This window comes from Bombus vosnesenskii, unplaced genomic scaffold, assembly GCF_011952255.1.
Source record: "Bombus vosnesenskii isolate JDL3184/JDL3185 unplaced genomic scaffold, Bvos_JDL3184-5_v1.1 scf7180000013264, whole genome shotgun sequence".
In the NCBI taxonomy this organism is placed as follows: domain Eukaryota; kingdom Metazoa; phylum Arthropoda; class Insecta; order Hymenoptera; family Apidae; genus Bombus; species Bombus vosnesenskii.
This window is the reverse complement of record NW_022882924.1, coordinates 2,457,979-2,474,898: the sequence shown is the minus strand read 5'-3', so window position 1 is coordinate 2,474,898 and position 16,920 is coordinate 2,457,979. Positions and strand designations below refer to the sequence as shown.

Below are 16,920 nucleotides of genomic sequence, written 5' to 3'. Positions count from 1 at the left end.
TAAATTTATTAAATATAACGTCGCAACGAGCGTAACGTTGAATTAATAACCAAACGTGCGTTTTTCTTTTTGTTTTTGATTCCAGGTTCCTAAATCCAGCAATGGCCAATAAGAATAGAATACAACCACCTTCGAAGATAGTCCATTTTTTCAACACACCCCCAGATTTAACCGAGGAAACCGTGCATCGTGTGTTCGTGGAACGCGGTATCGAGGCTCCAACGACAGTAAAACTGTTCCCCCTTAAATCGGAACGATCGTCGTCCGGCCTTATCGAGTTCAGCAGCGTAGGAATCGCGGTAGCTGCCATTATGGAATGCAATCACACAGCACTGGAAAACAGCAGTAAGTACCATACACGAACACCTTTGAAAAAGAACACGTTTTTTCCATTTAGATTCCATTCTCTTTAGAAGAAACCTTGTTAAATTCCTTTTTACAAAACACCAATCCTATCGCACGTAAAATTTAATAAAAACGATCAATCACCAACCGCTGTTCGACCAATATTAACCAATTAAGATCGAATATCGCGTTAACGCAACGCTTCGTTCGCAATTCTCTTTCAAATTCCATTCTTTAACGTTGTAACCGCAAAAAGGAAATCCACGCGTTCGCTTAATATTCGTTTTTCTCGCCTGTATGGTAATTCTATGAAGTAAAATAATATACAATAATACGTATTTAATTGATGATGAAATCGTGATATAACATATAGTATATAATTAAATGATCGTATAGAAGAACGAAACTAATCGATTCCTATTCGACTGTTTGTTTTCCAGATGGCAAATTCCCATACATCATGAAACTGTGCTTCTCGTCGTCGCGCACCATACCAACGAGTTTCCCGCCGAGCAGCGGCAGCACGTCGAGCAATTCCGCCGGTAATGGCCACGTCAAAATGCAGCAGGACTCGGAATAGAACGGCGAGGTCCAGGGCCAGCAGCGTCAACGTCAGCGCCAGCGTCCCTCTCTCGCCCTGCACCCGTTGTGTGCCCCGACGGGCACGGCCCTGCACCCAGCCGCAGCGATTACACTATCCCCGGTTTTACCGCCGCCCGTGCCGCCTCCCTTGCCGCCCACCTGCGTCCTGATCGCCACCCCGACTCTGTATCCTACCGTGCCACCGCCGCCACCGCCTCCGTTACCTACGTTCTGGCCGTACGGATGAAAGGAGCAGCGGGCCTACTCGCCGGACGAGGTAGCAATACAAGACAACAACCACGATAACGAAACCTCGTTCACCTATAAATTTTTCTCCTGCGCTGCTGCTACTACAATTCTTCTTCTCCTACTCGTCGCGTGGTGACCACCTGGCAAAGATCAGACGCTGGTCACTGGAAGAATCGGTTCCGTTCGAGGGTCAGCGAGACGGAACTCGGCCTCGAGAATCGAGGAGAACAAACTAAGATAATCTGGCTCGAAAAGGTTTCTCACTGAAAAAGATGATCGCGGCGTCGGCGGGATCATCGTCGTCGACAGGGTGGAGCGTGGCACGAGTGGGCTGCACGAAAGTCATCGAGGATCGTCCGCATAACTGGATAAATGGAAATGTCGAGAAAGGCGAAACATCGAGAGGCAGCGATGTTCATCTTTCTTTTGCCTGTTGCTTTCTGCCCCTCTCGATCAATTTACACACTATGCTCTGTATGATCTTTACACCTTCTTCTTTGTTCGTTTTCTCTATAGTCTCCTTCTGTTTCTTTCCTCTACGCAGTTTATTTCGATTCGACTCTATTCTTCTTTCGTTTCTTCTTTCCTCCTTGCGTTGCTTTGGCGAGGTCCGGGTATACGTGCTTAGTCCGTAGCGCGGAGATCCCGAACGGTGTTTGGACACCGATTCTCCACGGTGTGCTACTAGTGTGTGTGTGTGTGTGTGTGTGTGTCAGTATTAACTCGAGACGAATCCTCTCGTCGTTGAAATTCATTGATAAAGTAAATGAAGCAAGGAATACGATTTTCCTTTTTGAGAGAAGGGAAACAATTGGAAAATTACGGCAGAGGATTCGATTCGTCGCTTTCGCGGTAGCTTCTTTCCTTCTGTTAGACGCTAGGATCGCGAAGGATTGACTTGTATATATAGAGAGAATGGGTAGGACCCTGCGTCTAATAGGAGTATGCCATGGTGGCCACGGATTACACATATCATGGGCTGGGGAAGCAAGACCAATAGGTTTCGTGGGCAACTGTCGAGAAATTGTCTTGTACTCGCGTTTCTTATCGTTGTTCGAAGAGATATTCAAAGCAAAGAAAGAAAAAAAGAAGAAATGATTTGAAAAAATTGACAAATAAGAAACGAGAAATCGACAGTTTCTCGCGAAACAGACAGACCATTAACACAACAGTCGCTTCTACGTTGATCCAGCGTGTATGACGTTGCACGTTATTCGTTTCGCGTTATTCGTTTTCGTAGCGCGTGTGCCGTTCTGAAAAAAGGAAACGGAATTTGCGGCGCATGTACGAGCTACTACAATATATCAGTTTTACGTGCAGATTTTAACCAGAAAAAGTAAGAAAAAGAAAAATGAAACGAAAGAAGCAAGCGTAACGAAAAAGACACCTCCACGATCTCGAAGCCGAGTGCACCGTGTTCCTCGTTGACCATTTCTCATGGGATCCAATAAATCGGAGGTTCCTCATTGACCATTAGAAACTACACACAGGATACTGTTAATCTGAGAGTGTTCAGAGGATCTGGATCAATCGTTCCATACGAGTAGGTCCGCCTAGGGGAAAGAAAAAAGCTGACACTACTCCGTCACGACGAACGAGACAAACAAACAGATATAAATAATAATAAAACAGTTGCATTCGACTCGCGAGAATCTTTTGCTATACAGCAAATGACGAGAGAAAGAAAAAGAAAAAAAAGTTAAGCAACTAAATAACTGGATAAGAAACGGGAAAGTCTCGCTATTCTCCGATTACTGATAGCTCTGTCGTTGTTTTATATACTCTGTACGTGTATATATCTATATTATATATTGATATCCATACATGCGCTTCGAACGAATATCTATTTATGTTTTCACATTGTTCAGATTTTATTTACAACGCTTGGAATTGTGCTCGAATAGAGAGAGAGAGAGGAAAAAGAGGAAGAAAGAAGAGAAAAAAACGAAGTTCGGTGAAAAAGCGTTTGCTTTTCGCGCGCAGAATCTCGGATTCTTCGGTCTCGCGATATCCGGTTGCGTGTATTGCCGGAGATCGGTCGGAAAATAGGGTGGAAAAAATGAAAAGAAAAAAGAACATGGAAAAATGGATGCTCGCGGTTCGTCTCGAATGCGGGTCGCTTTTTCTTTTCGTGTCGCACGAGGAAGCTTCTCGCGAGTCTCGGTTTTTGGAGGAGAGAAACGATTAAAGGAAAAATGGAAGAAAAAGATGGAGGGAGGGGGGAAAGGATGGAAAGAGAGACGTTCGTGTTTATCGATCGGAAGAATGGAAAATCGTTGATGTCTCCTGCTTCCTCGACGATACGCGAGATAAGGATGAAATTGCGGAGGAGAAAAGAACGAGAAACCGAAAGTCCGCCCGAGCTGTAGTGTTCAGGTTGCGACGTCGACTCGATACCAGTACACTGCTATAGAAAGAGGGAAACGTTAAAAGAAAGCAGAAAAAAATACAGAGCTAGGAAGAGAAAGAGAGGAAAGCCAAACGACCGAAGGTTATATTCTCTTCAAACGCTCGTACACTATTGATCAGATCGCGGACTGTGAATTGAATTTTATATGAATACAATGAAGTCGACGACACACAATATATATTAGTGGTCCCACGGCAATATTTTGTCGGGCCGGGGGGCGTTTTTATAAGAAAGGTTTTAGATCTCCGATTTAAGAAATAAAACAAAAAAAAGTGCATAAAAAAATGCGAAAAAAAGCGTAAGGTTAAAGAAAAATAATAATAATAATAATAATACAAGTACATATAAAGGTAATAAGTTGTGTTTTTTTCGAAGTGAACCAAATGATTACTCTAAATAAATGTAAAAAAAAAAAAGAACAAAAAACAAAAAATGATGATAGAGACTTGACTCGGCCATACGTAACGTAAGATAATAAGAAATAAAACAAAATACAAACAAACAAGTGGGGGAAGAAAAAGGGCTAAACGTGTTGGTTTACCCCTCTTTTTAAAAGGATGCGTGGGAGAGAGCGAGAGAGAGAGGGAGAGAGAGAGAGAGAGAGAGAGAAAGAAGATAGCCGCCATTTTTGTCCATTGATCGCGAGAGAGAGACCTAACTTACGCAAACAAAAAAAAAATAAAAAAAAAAAGAAAATATATAATAACGAGAATTATAAACTTAAATAAGGGAATTAAGGAAAAAAAGGTGTTTATATTCGAGGCAATATTTGCTACAATACAACTAGAGGATAAGTTGTACGTCGTTTTAAGAGGCTCAGTACACAAAAGCGAGGATCGAGACTATTGAGTGTCGAGATAAACGAGGAGAAGAACACAAGGCAAAGATTACAATAAAGTAAATTTAGAAAGATTATGAAGAAGGTTAAACGAGAGTTTCTCATTTGAAAAAATGGAAAAGATTGCTTATCAATCGTAGAGTGATACGTATAGGTGTATATCGACGCAAGAAAGAGAGAGAAAGAGAGAGAGAGAGAGAGAGAGAGAGTGTATGTGTGACTGAGGGAGAGAAAGAGAGAGAGAAAAAGATAAAAAGAGAGTGACAAAGGTACTAAGCTAAAAAATTAAGAAAAACGAGATGAGAAAACAAAGAACAATCTAAGCAAACAAACAAAAAAGATGCACTATAATTAAAAATGATGTGCTCGATGATCGTTGCTTTAACGACAGTGATCGTTCGTTTATTGTTTCTCGATACCTGTTCACGATAAATGTTGTACTCTGTTTCACGATTTACAGACATTATATTTCTTTCTCTTCCATCTTGTTTTTAAGCGACAACGCGTCGAAGGACGCGTAAAACTGTTTTTACATCACATTCTAGTACTTTTTATTATGAATTATAGTAAAATCGTCATTGTTATTGCTGCTATTATTATTATTACGAATAACAATAACAGCAGGAATAACAATAACGATTTTACTATAATTCTCTCTCTCTCCTCTTCGTCTCTCTTTCTATTGTGTAATTATATATACATATAGGATTACAAAGAAATTAGGTTTTATGGTAGAGAGTAAACAGTTGTATCGCTATTTTATCCGACGATGAAAAATATTTGGGAATTTTTGTTTTAAAATAGTGAGCAGGACCTAACGCGTAAGGTAAAGAGGAGAAAGGAAAAAAGAAATAGTTTTAAGATACTAGGACTTGTAATCATATCATAACATTTTGTAGATATATGTATATATATTATACACACAACATACGCAAACACACGCATATATATATAATACATATATACATATTAAATGTGATTTTCGGAGTGTGGCATATTTAAATCAAGAGTGTATCGTTTCATAAATTCGTGTGCCGATATGTAACAAACTGTTAGAAAAATTTGTGTCGTTAGATCCAACGTAAGATCCGATTTTATTTTCTGTTCGTTCGATAAGAAAAACTGAAGAGTAATTCTTCAAGTATGAATCTATATGCAAGAACATTCGACTTTCTTATATCTCTCTCTTAATTTTTCTACCTCCTCCTTTCTTCACATTTTTTTAAGCATCAATTAACATTTGTTCGTCTTCTCAAACTTTGCTCGCGCGATATATCGTCCTCTTACGATATAGAAAGTTATTAAAAGCTTTCAAATGAACCGAGTTGCATGAGAAACACTTTGAGAAGAAACAAATAAAATAAAGCGGAACATAAAGTACCGGATGCACCTTCGCTTTTAAGGAATTGCGTGTTAGACACGTCGTCTCGTTTCGACGAAAAAGAATAATAGCTCGGCCGAACGATACCCTCCTGATGCGAATTCCACTCCGGTGTGATGTACTCTAGGTACACAGTTTTGCGAGAGTGAAAACCCATTAAGACAGATGAAAAAATGGTTGAATCTAAGGAGCAAAAAAAAAAAAAATCAGTACATAAGTAAAATATAAAAAAGCGTATTGTATTTGAGAGGTCAAGCACGCATGCCAGACTGTCGCTTATTTTCTGACACTTTACCTGTACATGATGAGCGTGTGTGGTAAAGTAAATTTTACGCTAGTATACATGTTTAACAACGAACACTTGATAAAAAAAAGGGAAAAAAACGAAAAAAAAAAACAATGAAAGAAACCACACATTTTCCCCGTGCTGTGTATTTCTATGTGCAACACTGGACAAAAGCAAAGAACTAAGCAAGCAACAATCTTTCAGAGTAATATTCCCTCGCGATGTCTCCCTATATATTTTTTTTTCTTTTCGTTTTCTGTTCTTCTCTTCATACGTTTCGCGACGAACGGAAGGTTCACTCTGCTATCAACTACTACTACTACTACTACTATTACTACTACTACTACTACTACCACTACTACTACTATTATTATTATCATTAGCACTTTACATTTAGCTCTTCCCACCGTCGTGCGTTATATTCTTCATCGATTAGACCGAATGGCTCCTAAATTGTACCTCGTAGGAACGCGTGTGCACCTAATTCTAGACACGACGACGATCCTCCGGTTATACGATGGTGAGCCGGGCATCCGTGTAAAAAACTTTGATACAGAATGGCCGTGTATAGCAGCGTGTATCGGAGCGTGCGTGCTTTAGAAAGCGGATACACGTAAATCCTCCGTAAAACCGTAAACAAAGCTAAAAAATCGCGACTACTATCTCGTTCGAAGCGTGTTAGGAGGCGAAACAACAGTTTGTAAAGCGGTAGTTGCTTGTCTGTTCGAAGACGTTGCGCCTAGATCGATCGACGGCGGAAGGGTTAAATTTAAAGACACACACAGAGTTTTGAACGATCGCTGTGCTGTTCCATCGGAGGACGACGAGCTTCCACGAGCGAAGGATCTTTCCCAGTCCTTCGTTCTTTTCTTCGATCTTTCTCTTCGGAGGCTCGACGAAAAATATAAAAGACGCGCCGCGGTCGCGTTCCGGACGACGAGGCAATTGCGCAGAACGCGCCGTGAAACGTTAGCGATCGTATTCTTTCGGCTCGGCTTGTACATAGCTTCTTAATAACTTCGCTCTGTCTGTGAACGTTCGCTCGTGTGACAAAAATGAAACAGAAAAAGAAAAAACACGTAGCACGCAGCAATTTGCCGTTAAATGATGTCGTCTCGTTTCTTCGAATGAGTGAACACGGAAATGACAAAAGTGTACAAAAATGGTGAGAAAGCGCGCATCGTCCGGAATCCAGATCGTGTGTGTATATTATAAATATAAGAGAAATATATATATATATACATATATATATATATACCTGTGTGTGTGCGTGCGTACATGTGTGTGCTCGTCCTCCGACGATGAATATTCCCGTTGGAACAGAGAGAGATTCTTCTGTATGTACAAAAAAATCAAATTGTAATTGTAGCGTGTAGAGAGTCTGTAACGATACAGTATTTCAGATAGCGTCTAAATAGCACTGTGTAAAACATACACACAAATACACACATACACACACCGACGATAAGAGATAAAGCAAAATTAAAATATACACTCGAAAGTTTAAAAGGAAAAAAAGGAAGAAAAAAAAATTGAAAAAAGGAACAATATGAAATTTACGAGGTTGTAAAGAGAGAGAGAGAGAGAGAGAGAGAGGGAGAGAGTGAGAAGTCATCTGTGTCGATGATTAATTATCGACAGAGGGAGAGAGATAGAGAGAGAGAGAGAGAGAGATAGAGAGAAAGAGAGAGAGAGAGAATGTGTGTGTGAGAAAAAATAAGAGATGAAAGAAGGATAGAAAGAAAAAGATAAACACGTTCGGTTTTGAGTCTTAAAACACGAAAATACATATCCCATCTGTATGTATATATTTGCAGCTCGCATGAGAATTTCAATTATATATCGACGATTGAGTATGTAATTATGATTGATTAGTATTATCGCGATGACGACGACGACGACGACGATGATGATTACGATGATGATGGTGATGACGACGATGATTATTACTATTATTATTATTATTATTATTATTATTAATTATTATTATAATTAATTAATTATTATTTATAGTTCCAATTTTGTGAAAATTGGAACGAATTAAGTAATGTTACGACGATCGATATTGCGTTTAAAAGCGTTAGGTTTAATGTTTGTAGTTAGGTAATGTTAGGTAGATTGGAGAGTAGGTACATATCGTTAATATTGTTATTGATTAATAGTATTGCGAAAAAAGGTATTACTGCCGGGTGCGCTTTGATTTCTTTTGTTCGCAAGAAGGCTCGTTGCTCTCGTTCGTTGCGATATCCGAGCGACGCGGCGACGCGAGATCCTTTCGACCATTTTACTGTTTTCAAATATTAACGTTGCATCGCTGATCGAAAACGAAAGCGAAGGGGGGGAAAAAGAAAAATGACACTCGTACGCATTTGCGACCACGACAGAAATGAAAAGGAATAAAGGAATAAAAGAACAAGAGAAAGAACAAGTACCTGTGCTAACGTCGATATCTCGAATAAGTCTCGAAGCGGTCGCTCCGATCTCGCGACTTACCACGTTTCAAGTAATTATATTTTTATGCAATTAATCGGATGCATTGATGCCTGCAAGTACTCGAAGCGTGCCTGAGAAGAATTCCAATAGCAAGAAAAGAACACGAGTATGATGTTCCCTAAACGTTTCCCTGTCTGTTTCTTTTTTTTTTTTATTTCTTACGATATCCAGTGTTTGTTTAAGCCGCTGTAAACAACGTTTGAAACATCGTTGCCCGAGGTTTCTTTCCGGATATACTCGATGGAAGCAGCTTCGAGTGCCATAAAGCATCAAGCAATCGCGCGTTCTTTCTCGCTGCAACACCGGAAACCGCCCTGGGCCAAACAAAATAAACCAAAGCGCAGTAACCTTTTTAGCGATCCCTCCTTCCCCTCTAAGTATTACCAAGTAACATATACCTGCCCCACATATCAGAATCTTACGTATCCCAAAAGCACTACCATACGCCATATCAATGTTTCGAAACGTTTAATTCTAGAAACGTGTCCTTTTCAACAATGACACGCGTTTCTTTCCCCCTCCCCCTCCCCCCTTGTCCCTTTTTGTCTCTATTTCGGCGTCTCGTTTATACACGCTGTGAAAATTTTAGGCTATACATACCAAATTTATCCCTTTTCTCCCTTTGAAAAAAAGATCAAAGGAAACAAAATCATTCCCTCCCCTCTTCTATCCCTCTTCATCGTTCCTTTTCATTTCCTCCTCCTAAACTAAAGAAAAAAAAAGAACATAATCCACCTCGTTATTGTACATCTGAGCCAAGAAGGGTCTCTATGCTCTGTCTTCCCATCGCTGCGTCAAAAGACAAACTAGATTGTAATAAGAATTTGTTGACACTGTATACATTATTATACATTGATTGTACACGCATCAGCAACATCACACACTCGAAATACTCGACATCGGTACACGTATTATACATTCACCAAACACTCACCATCGCACGTCATTGAACATACACCAAGACCAACACGACAACCAGGCACTGCGTCAAGATAGCCGAAGATGGATAGGTAATGCTATTCTTCGTTGAACGAGGTTTCGTTTCGCCACACCGAGACATTGGATCGTCGCGATTTTGGGATCGATACGGAGGGGAAAGATGGCGCCATGCTCTTCGAGGTTGACGATCTTCGAGCGCGGAGATCAGAATATTTTAAGTTTAGTTACGTTGATTAATTTAATCGATTAATTATACATTTTTCAACTTTCCAGGGGAAATTTTAGCGTCAACGTGTTTGAATTTTAAGTGACTTGGAAACGTGATTTCTAAATCTAGCGTAAAGTTGAAATTTTAATGTTGTTGAAAACTTATAGTGATCAACCTTGTTTTATATATATAATTTACAGCTTTTATGTAATGTTAAAACAAATCGCGAAGCGAGAAAACGTCGAAAAATCGCAACTGCAGCGATCTACAGTGGTTGCAAAACGACCTTGTTTTATAAGTCTCGATACTCGGGATACGAGCATTAACCATCCATAATTAGTCTGTGATGTCGCAGCGCACGTTCATTCGAGACATTAGAAAATTAAGAAAGAAAAACATCAGATACGACACGTAGAAGCGATCGTAGATATTCAAACACACATCGAACGAAGAGGTGACACATTCACACAACGGCGAACAGACAGGAGACACAGACAGACAGACACACTCCAATATATGATTACTCTTTAAACGAAAACAAAAGGATAAAAAAAAAATAATAATAATAATTAATGATGTAATGTGTATATTAATACTTGTATGTCGTACGCTCTAATGTTGTTTGAAGAGTTATTTGCGAGTCAATTATCTGTGCCTAGCAGCCCTGTGCACCCTATCAAATGTACCACCGTTCAGATGAAAAATTAAAAATAATAATGGGAAAAAAGTAAAGAAAGATGCTGATTGAACCAAAAAAATAAAATAATAACGATAATAAACAAACAAGCATTAAACGAAAACAACAAACAATTAAAGAAAAATACGAAACGAACGAAAGCTATAACACTCACATACACACGCACACGCGCGTACACACACACACACACACCCAAGCACGCAAAGGAAACAGCATATATATTACTATAGATATACATAGTTTCGAGCAGGAAATAATTCATTCGATATACACGCACGTGTGTTTCTCGCGACGACAACAGTAACAAAGATAAAGATATACAGCAACAATAATCACAACATATTAAACAAGAAAGCCAATGAAACAGTGAAACAGAAAGAAACAACAACAACAACAAAAAAAGATACATACGGAAATGAAGGAATATTCAAAAAAAAAAACAAAAAAAAACAAAACTTGCACCCTGTATACATAGTTCGCACAATGATCTGTTCCTATTTTGGAATCAGTTTTTTCGGATTTGCCAAGAATGTATTATCTACAGATTCTATATGAAAGAAAAAAGAAATGAAAATATATATAGAAAAACTGATTATGAAATATAAATAATTGAAATCCCATTAGTTCTGGAATTGTTACCCTTTTCGACCGAATTTTCCGTCGTCGTGTGTGCCAGCCGCGTCGTTTCCCACACTCGTATACATATAGAAATAAACGAACAAAACGAAGAATAAATAGAATCGTAGGAAAGCAAAGCGGGAGAACCAACGGAAAATATAAAAAAGGAATTAATATAACAGCCACGGAGAGAGAGAGAGAGAGAGAGAGAGAGGGTGAGAGGGTGAGAATAAACAAAATCGTAAAAAAGAAACTAAACAATAAAAACATACATCGTTCGTGATTCGCTTTTCAAAGCTATATAGCAGCTTAATTGGAACACGAGGTATCCTCTTCGTTTCGTGCAATCCCGTAGTAATTCATCTCAATCATCCAGCTCGAAGTCCACTAGAACGGTTGTTACTAGTCGTAAACGAGGAAATCACGAGACCAAAAACTAAGGTATAAAAAATAAAAAGTAAGGTAAAATAAAAGTAGCACAGAGATAATTATTAGAATCGAAGAAAATATTTAAAAGGAGTTAGAAATGGGTAGAGACACGCGCGAGGATGTGACAGCTCGTTTCTAGTGGCACTTTTCGACCACATCGTAGCCGCGACACAGAGCTCCTGCTTCAGGGTAGCACTTTGTAAGACGTTCGTTAAAGCAAATAGTAGCGCATCATGATACGCGAAGCCCTCGAGGAACGACCAGACGATTTTTCCTTAGGTTCAAATGGCAAACACGGAAGAGAATATCGTGGCACGAATTACTGGCGGAATGAACCAGGCGACAAACGCAATTTTTAACGTTTTTCGATCCTGTTTCATCACCGCCTGTATTTAACAAAATATTAAAAAAAAAAAAACAAAATCGCGTTGAAACTTGGACAAAACGTACACTCGCCAACAAAAAGAATATACATGTATAAAGTAAAAGAAACTGAAACAAAAAAAAAAGCAAGCGAAATAGTAAAACGAATAATAAGGAAGAACGAGATAAAAAAAATCATTTAAATACGTAGACCGTCACACACTGAACACAACAGCACACCACCCACGATCCACGCACATTCATGTTTATATACGATTATTATGTATGTGTATGTGTATAAAAAGATCACCGACAGTCTGACTCATTCATTCATTTCTTTATGCGAACATCTCGTCAACCAATCCACTGAATTCGACGCTCACACACCACGGTCCTAGAGGTATGTGGGACGCTTGTACACGTGTGTCTATAATTGAGAAACAGGCAAAAAAAAAAAAAAAGAAAAAAGAAAAGAAAAGAAAACAGAAAAAAATACACGCGAGAATTCGATGCCTGCTTCGAGCTCTCTGTTCACGAAGACCGCTTTTCACAATCCGCTGTCGAAATCAGCCCCATTAACGTTTGTCTTCTGCTGTTCTTCTTGTCGGATGTAAGTTTGAAAGGATGCGTTTCGAACGAAACGCTTATTTAAGGAAATCATTCTAAATTATAGATACTCGTTGGTGAATTTCTCGCGTACGCTGTTCATTCTATTTCAATCGTACGCGAGAGATTCGTCGATCGGACGGTTTTAGGATGGTCGAACGATACGGGAGAGTAATCGACGAGGAAAACCGGGAATACGGACTGGTATATCGTTCGCGAGCGAGCGAAAAGAAGGCGGAGGAAACGTGGACAGAGACGTGAAAAGCAGCTGGAATGAATCGGTTGATGTTTGTAGAAGCGACAGGTTGCAAGGGACACGATAAAAAGGCAGTGAAACGAACGACGAGTTACAGGAAATACATGAAAGAAAAAGAGAAAAGAAATGAATATTTGGGAGAGAACAACATAGGTACGAAAGGAACATCGAGCACAGAGGAATAATAATTACACGTTGAGAGAAAGAGAGAGAGAGGAAGAATGTGAGAGTGGGAGAGAAAGGGAGAGAGAGAAAGAAGAATGAAAGGTATGTTGAAAAAAAAAAAAGAAAGAATAATGAAAAAAGCACACTCACTGAGCGCCGCTAGTAAAAGACATGGTAGGCTATTATTATCGCTAAATAGTCGCTAGCCGATAGTGATGTAGTTTACCCTTTAGAGTTATTTTAAGTTCTTAATTATAATATGATTACTATTAAATTTATTATCGTATCACATTACACACTGTAACACTTCTATTATATAATAACAAGAAATATTTACCTGTGCATATTGACATATTAATGGAGTCACATCATTAAACATATACTACTCAATATATTCAGCGTCAGCGACTCGATTCATTGACACCCACACCATATACCATGCATATTATATGCATATATGTGTATATATATATACATATATATATGTATATATACCTTTACTACTCAAAAATACAATAATTTTAATCCCTCCGAGATTTGCAAATGATACCGTGTGTCAACCATCGCCATCTCCGGTTCACGACCATGGTTTGTTAATTTCTGTTTTCGATCCTCGTTTATTGTAAGTTATTGTTTACTTTTTTATGGTTGACGAATGGAATCGATCGTTTCGAGAACGACCTGATTTTCCACCGAGATCTACTCGATAAACAATCTGTTTTGTTCCTATTTCTTTGTACTAGATTTATATTTAAAAAAATGAACAGGAATTAGTTGCGAATTGTTATTTGTTTGTTGAAACATAGTTACGCGAGTAATCGGTGAACTTTTGATTTTTATTTTGTTTTCAAAACGACCGATTCAATCGTGTTGTACTTCGCGATTAGTAGATACGTTTTATCATTTCCGCGAGCAATTGTCGAAATAGATAATATTAAGTTTTAAATGTAAAAACTTTAAATAATATACTATGTATCCTAGTTGAAATTGAATTTGAAAGTTTAAATTAGCACGAAAATGTCGTTTCAAGCGAAATGTAAAACAACGAATTTATCGAGAAAATTTCGTTCCCATTCGTTCCTATTCGTCGATCGTCATATATTTTACGAGTAAATATCTTTTTTTTAATTTATCGTACGTTTGTTACAACCGAATATGCAATTGTTATTGTTTCGTTACGAGATTTCACCAAACGAATACTTTCCATCGTCAAGTATAAATATTTAACCTGTCATTTACGAATACAACTTTTAGTTCTATTTTATTCCCACGACTTCCCATATGAGACGACAACAAGAGGAAACGTGAAAATCCTTCAAAGATATTCCTTACTAATCCGTAAAAGAGCCAAGAAAATAAATATTTCCGAATGAAACCCAAACAGATTAATTCTCGACGTTTTCGCTTGAGAATTTCAACACTGAATTACGCTATCTTTGTCACATAATCACCATCAGCTTGCAGACAAAGGAATACAATGCAACGCGCCTCACATAATTCCAACTGTTCTATTTTTCGTTGACAATTCCCCAAGGCGAGGATATAAAGTGGTGCAAAGTCGTGGAAACAACATTGTGTTTCAATTTTCACGTAATATCATTGCGCAAACGCCACGATAAGATGACTCGTGCGATTCCCCAGTGGAAATACACGACAAATCCGAACACTTTATTGCTTAAAACGTTGCCACAAATTACATCGAATTTCCATACGATCGCGTGTGACTTCCCGTGTACGGTGTTGGTCGAAACAAATTACAAATTCATCAAATGCTTAAAGAAAAATGTTCTTTAATCCGATTATGCTTTCTTTCTTACGAATATTACTTTCGAAATTGCTTCCAGAAAACGTATTTCATTTGAAAATCGAGTTTAAAATCATCAAGAGGAAACGTAATCTAAAATTTAATCCTTTGTTTAACCATCGACTGACATTGTTATAAATGATCGTAAAAGTTTGAATTGAATTATCTAATTAGAATCATCCGAATGAAATTGGAGCACCTGATTTCAATTCGTATCCTATATTTTACACGATAAATGACATTAATGATCTTTAGTAAAACATAGCGTATAAACTAGACTGAAGTGAACTTTAAAACCGAGTAATCTAGCGCAAACAGTTACAGGTCATTCACGAGCCAACGACACCGATCCACAGTTTATCATAGACGGTCTTATTAAAAAATTATACCATAGAAATATACGTATTGTTTGGTTAAAACCATCAAATTCTCCTAACACGATACACGATCACTTTATTTTTCCTTCTTTTTTCTTTTTTTTTTTTTTTCTTGAACTGATTTCACACCAAGTCACGTCGATTCGACCATTCGACCATCTATCAACATGATAAACATTTGCACGTTAAGGGTGACAAACTGCGAGCGTATCTATCACGATGAAACGCGTAAAACGTTGTAAGAAACTAGACTGGGCCGGTTGAGTCCTTCGATAAAGCGAAAATAACGGGATCTTGATAAGGACTGCTTGAAATAGAGCTGCTTGTGCATGCAATCGATTCGCGCGAGCTTTTATTAGTAGTTTATTCGCTAGATCTTGGCCGCAAGCATGCGCACGTTTTCAACAGTCGGTCGTTACGTGTCTTGTTTTCTTCTGCCGCACGAAAATCAACCACCGAACATTCACCGATGTTCTCGTTTCCACGTTTTACATTGTCGCATGCAGTGATTACGCACGGTTATCCATTGGAAATTGTTTAATATTCGAAAGAACCAGTCCGATTCTGTGGTGTTACGACCAGAAGATCCACTTTGCGCGCGTCGTTTCGTATGGAAATATCCTATCGAGTTTATGTTAATGGAACGGTCCTTGAAGAAAAAGTATAAAACATCTCCATCCTTCGGATAATCTGCAACGAAATTTTCCAAACGAACGATTTGCAATTCGAAAGTTGACAGTCGAGAATATTGGAAGTTAAAATTCGTACTTTTTGAATTTTTTTATGTAGAGTTGCTGTTCCGAAACGTAACGTTTCTAAAATTTTCAAGTTGAAGTTCGAAACGATTGGACACCATGGAATTGAAATAATCGAACTAAGTGTTTAGAGCGTTTTCAATATCGATTACACGTCTGAAAAGTTATACTACACAGGACTAGACCACAACACACGACACTGCAACGGATTATTCAGACGAAACGCAACACACAGGAAATCTGTTTTAAATCGTCACTATGCTACGTAGGACTCGTCATACTCCTTCGATGCTTTTGCTGAATGTGACTCTTAAATAAACTTTCCAGATGATCGATAGAAGCTTGTATAGTCTTCGAACGAAAAATTCACTGCGACAATAATCGGATATTTGTACTAAACCATATGCTATTGTCTATAGATCAAAATGATAAAAAAAAAAAAAAAAGAAACAAAATACCATAGAATCTTCTCTACACTGCGATTAAGGGATATAAAGGAGGGAACAATTCCAGAAGCAGCGATTAGATTAAAAACCGATGTAAGTAATATATTTTCATATTTACAAGGATTTTTAGTTGTAAGTTGAATAAGTCGGATAGTTGAATATATGAATGTATGTATACATATAATATGTGTTGCGCTTGTAAAAATATAAAGTGCGTTTTTTCAAAACGTATTTATTCCATCGACGTAGGAAAGAAAAATACCTTTGAACGAGGCTGAGAGAGAGGGAGAGAAAGAGAGAGAGAGAGAGAGAGAGAGAAAAAGAAAGAGAGAGAGAGAGAGAAAGGTCACGTGCTTTGTCTTTCTTCTTTGATTTCTACCGCGAAACGTTTGTTCGACGTTCTCATTTCGGAATAAAAATACAATAAATGAAGAAAAAGAAAAAAAGAAAAGACTAAAACCGCTGTATCGCCGCTGTGAGCACGGAAGAAAGGACGAGCGAAAATAAAAAGCAATTTCCGTTCGACGCAACGAGTACATTTTGAAAGAACGCCACGAATAGGTATGCTTTCACTGAAAGCGATTAATTTCCGAGAACTTCGTTTCGTTCCTCGATCGCGAACAACCACGTAACGTCGTCTTTTGTTTCTTCTCTGTGTTTTCTTTTCCATTTT

The 16,920-nt window shown here is 38.3% G+C and overlaps 1 protein-coding gene across 2 annotated transcripts in view; it reads left to right on the top strand.

Annotated features, from left to right (window-relative positions):
* LOC117239399 (heterogeneous nuclear ribonucleoprotein L) overlaps window positions 1–13,255 on the top strand; it is a 165,561-nt gene extending 152,306 nt beyond the window's left edge. The window contains exons 10-11 of one of the 2 annotated variants that reach the window (XM_033504907.1): window positions 86–345; window positions 786–13,255. In XM_033504907.1, coding sequence (XP_033360798.1) covers window positions 86–345; window positions 786–925 — 400 coding nt within the window. In that variant the 3' untranslated portion in view covers window positions 926–13,255. The remainder of the gene's footprint in view (window positions 1–85; window positions 346–785) is intronic. The other variant, XM_033504902.1, reaches the window with a different exon arrangement.
* The last annotated feature ends 3,665 nt before the right edge of the window (window positions 13,256–16,920 follow it).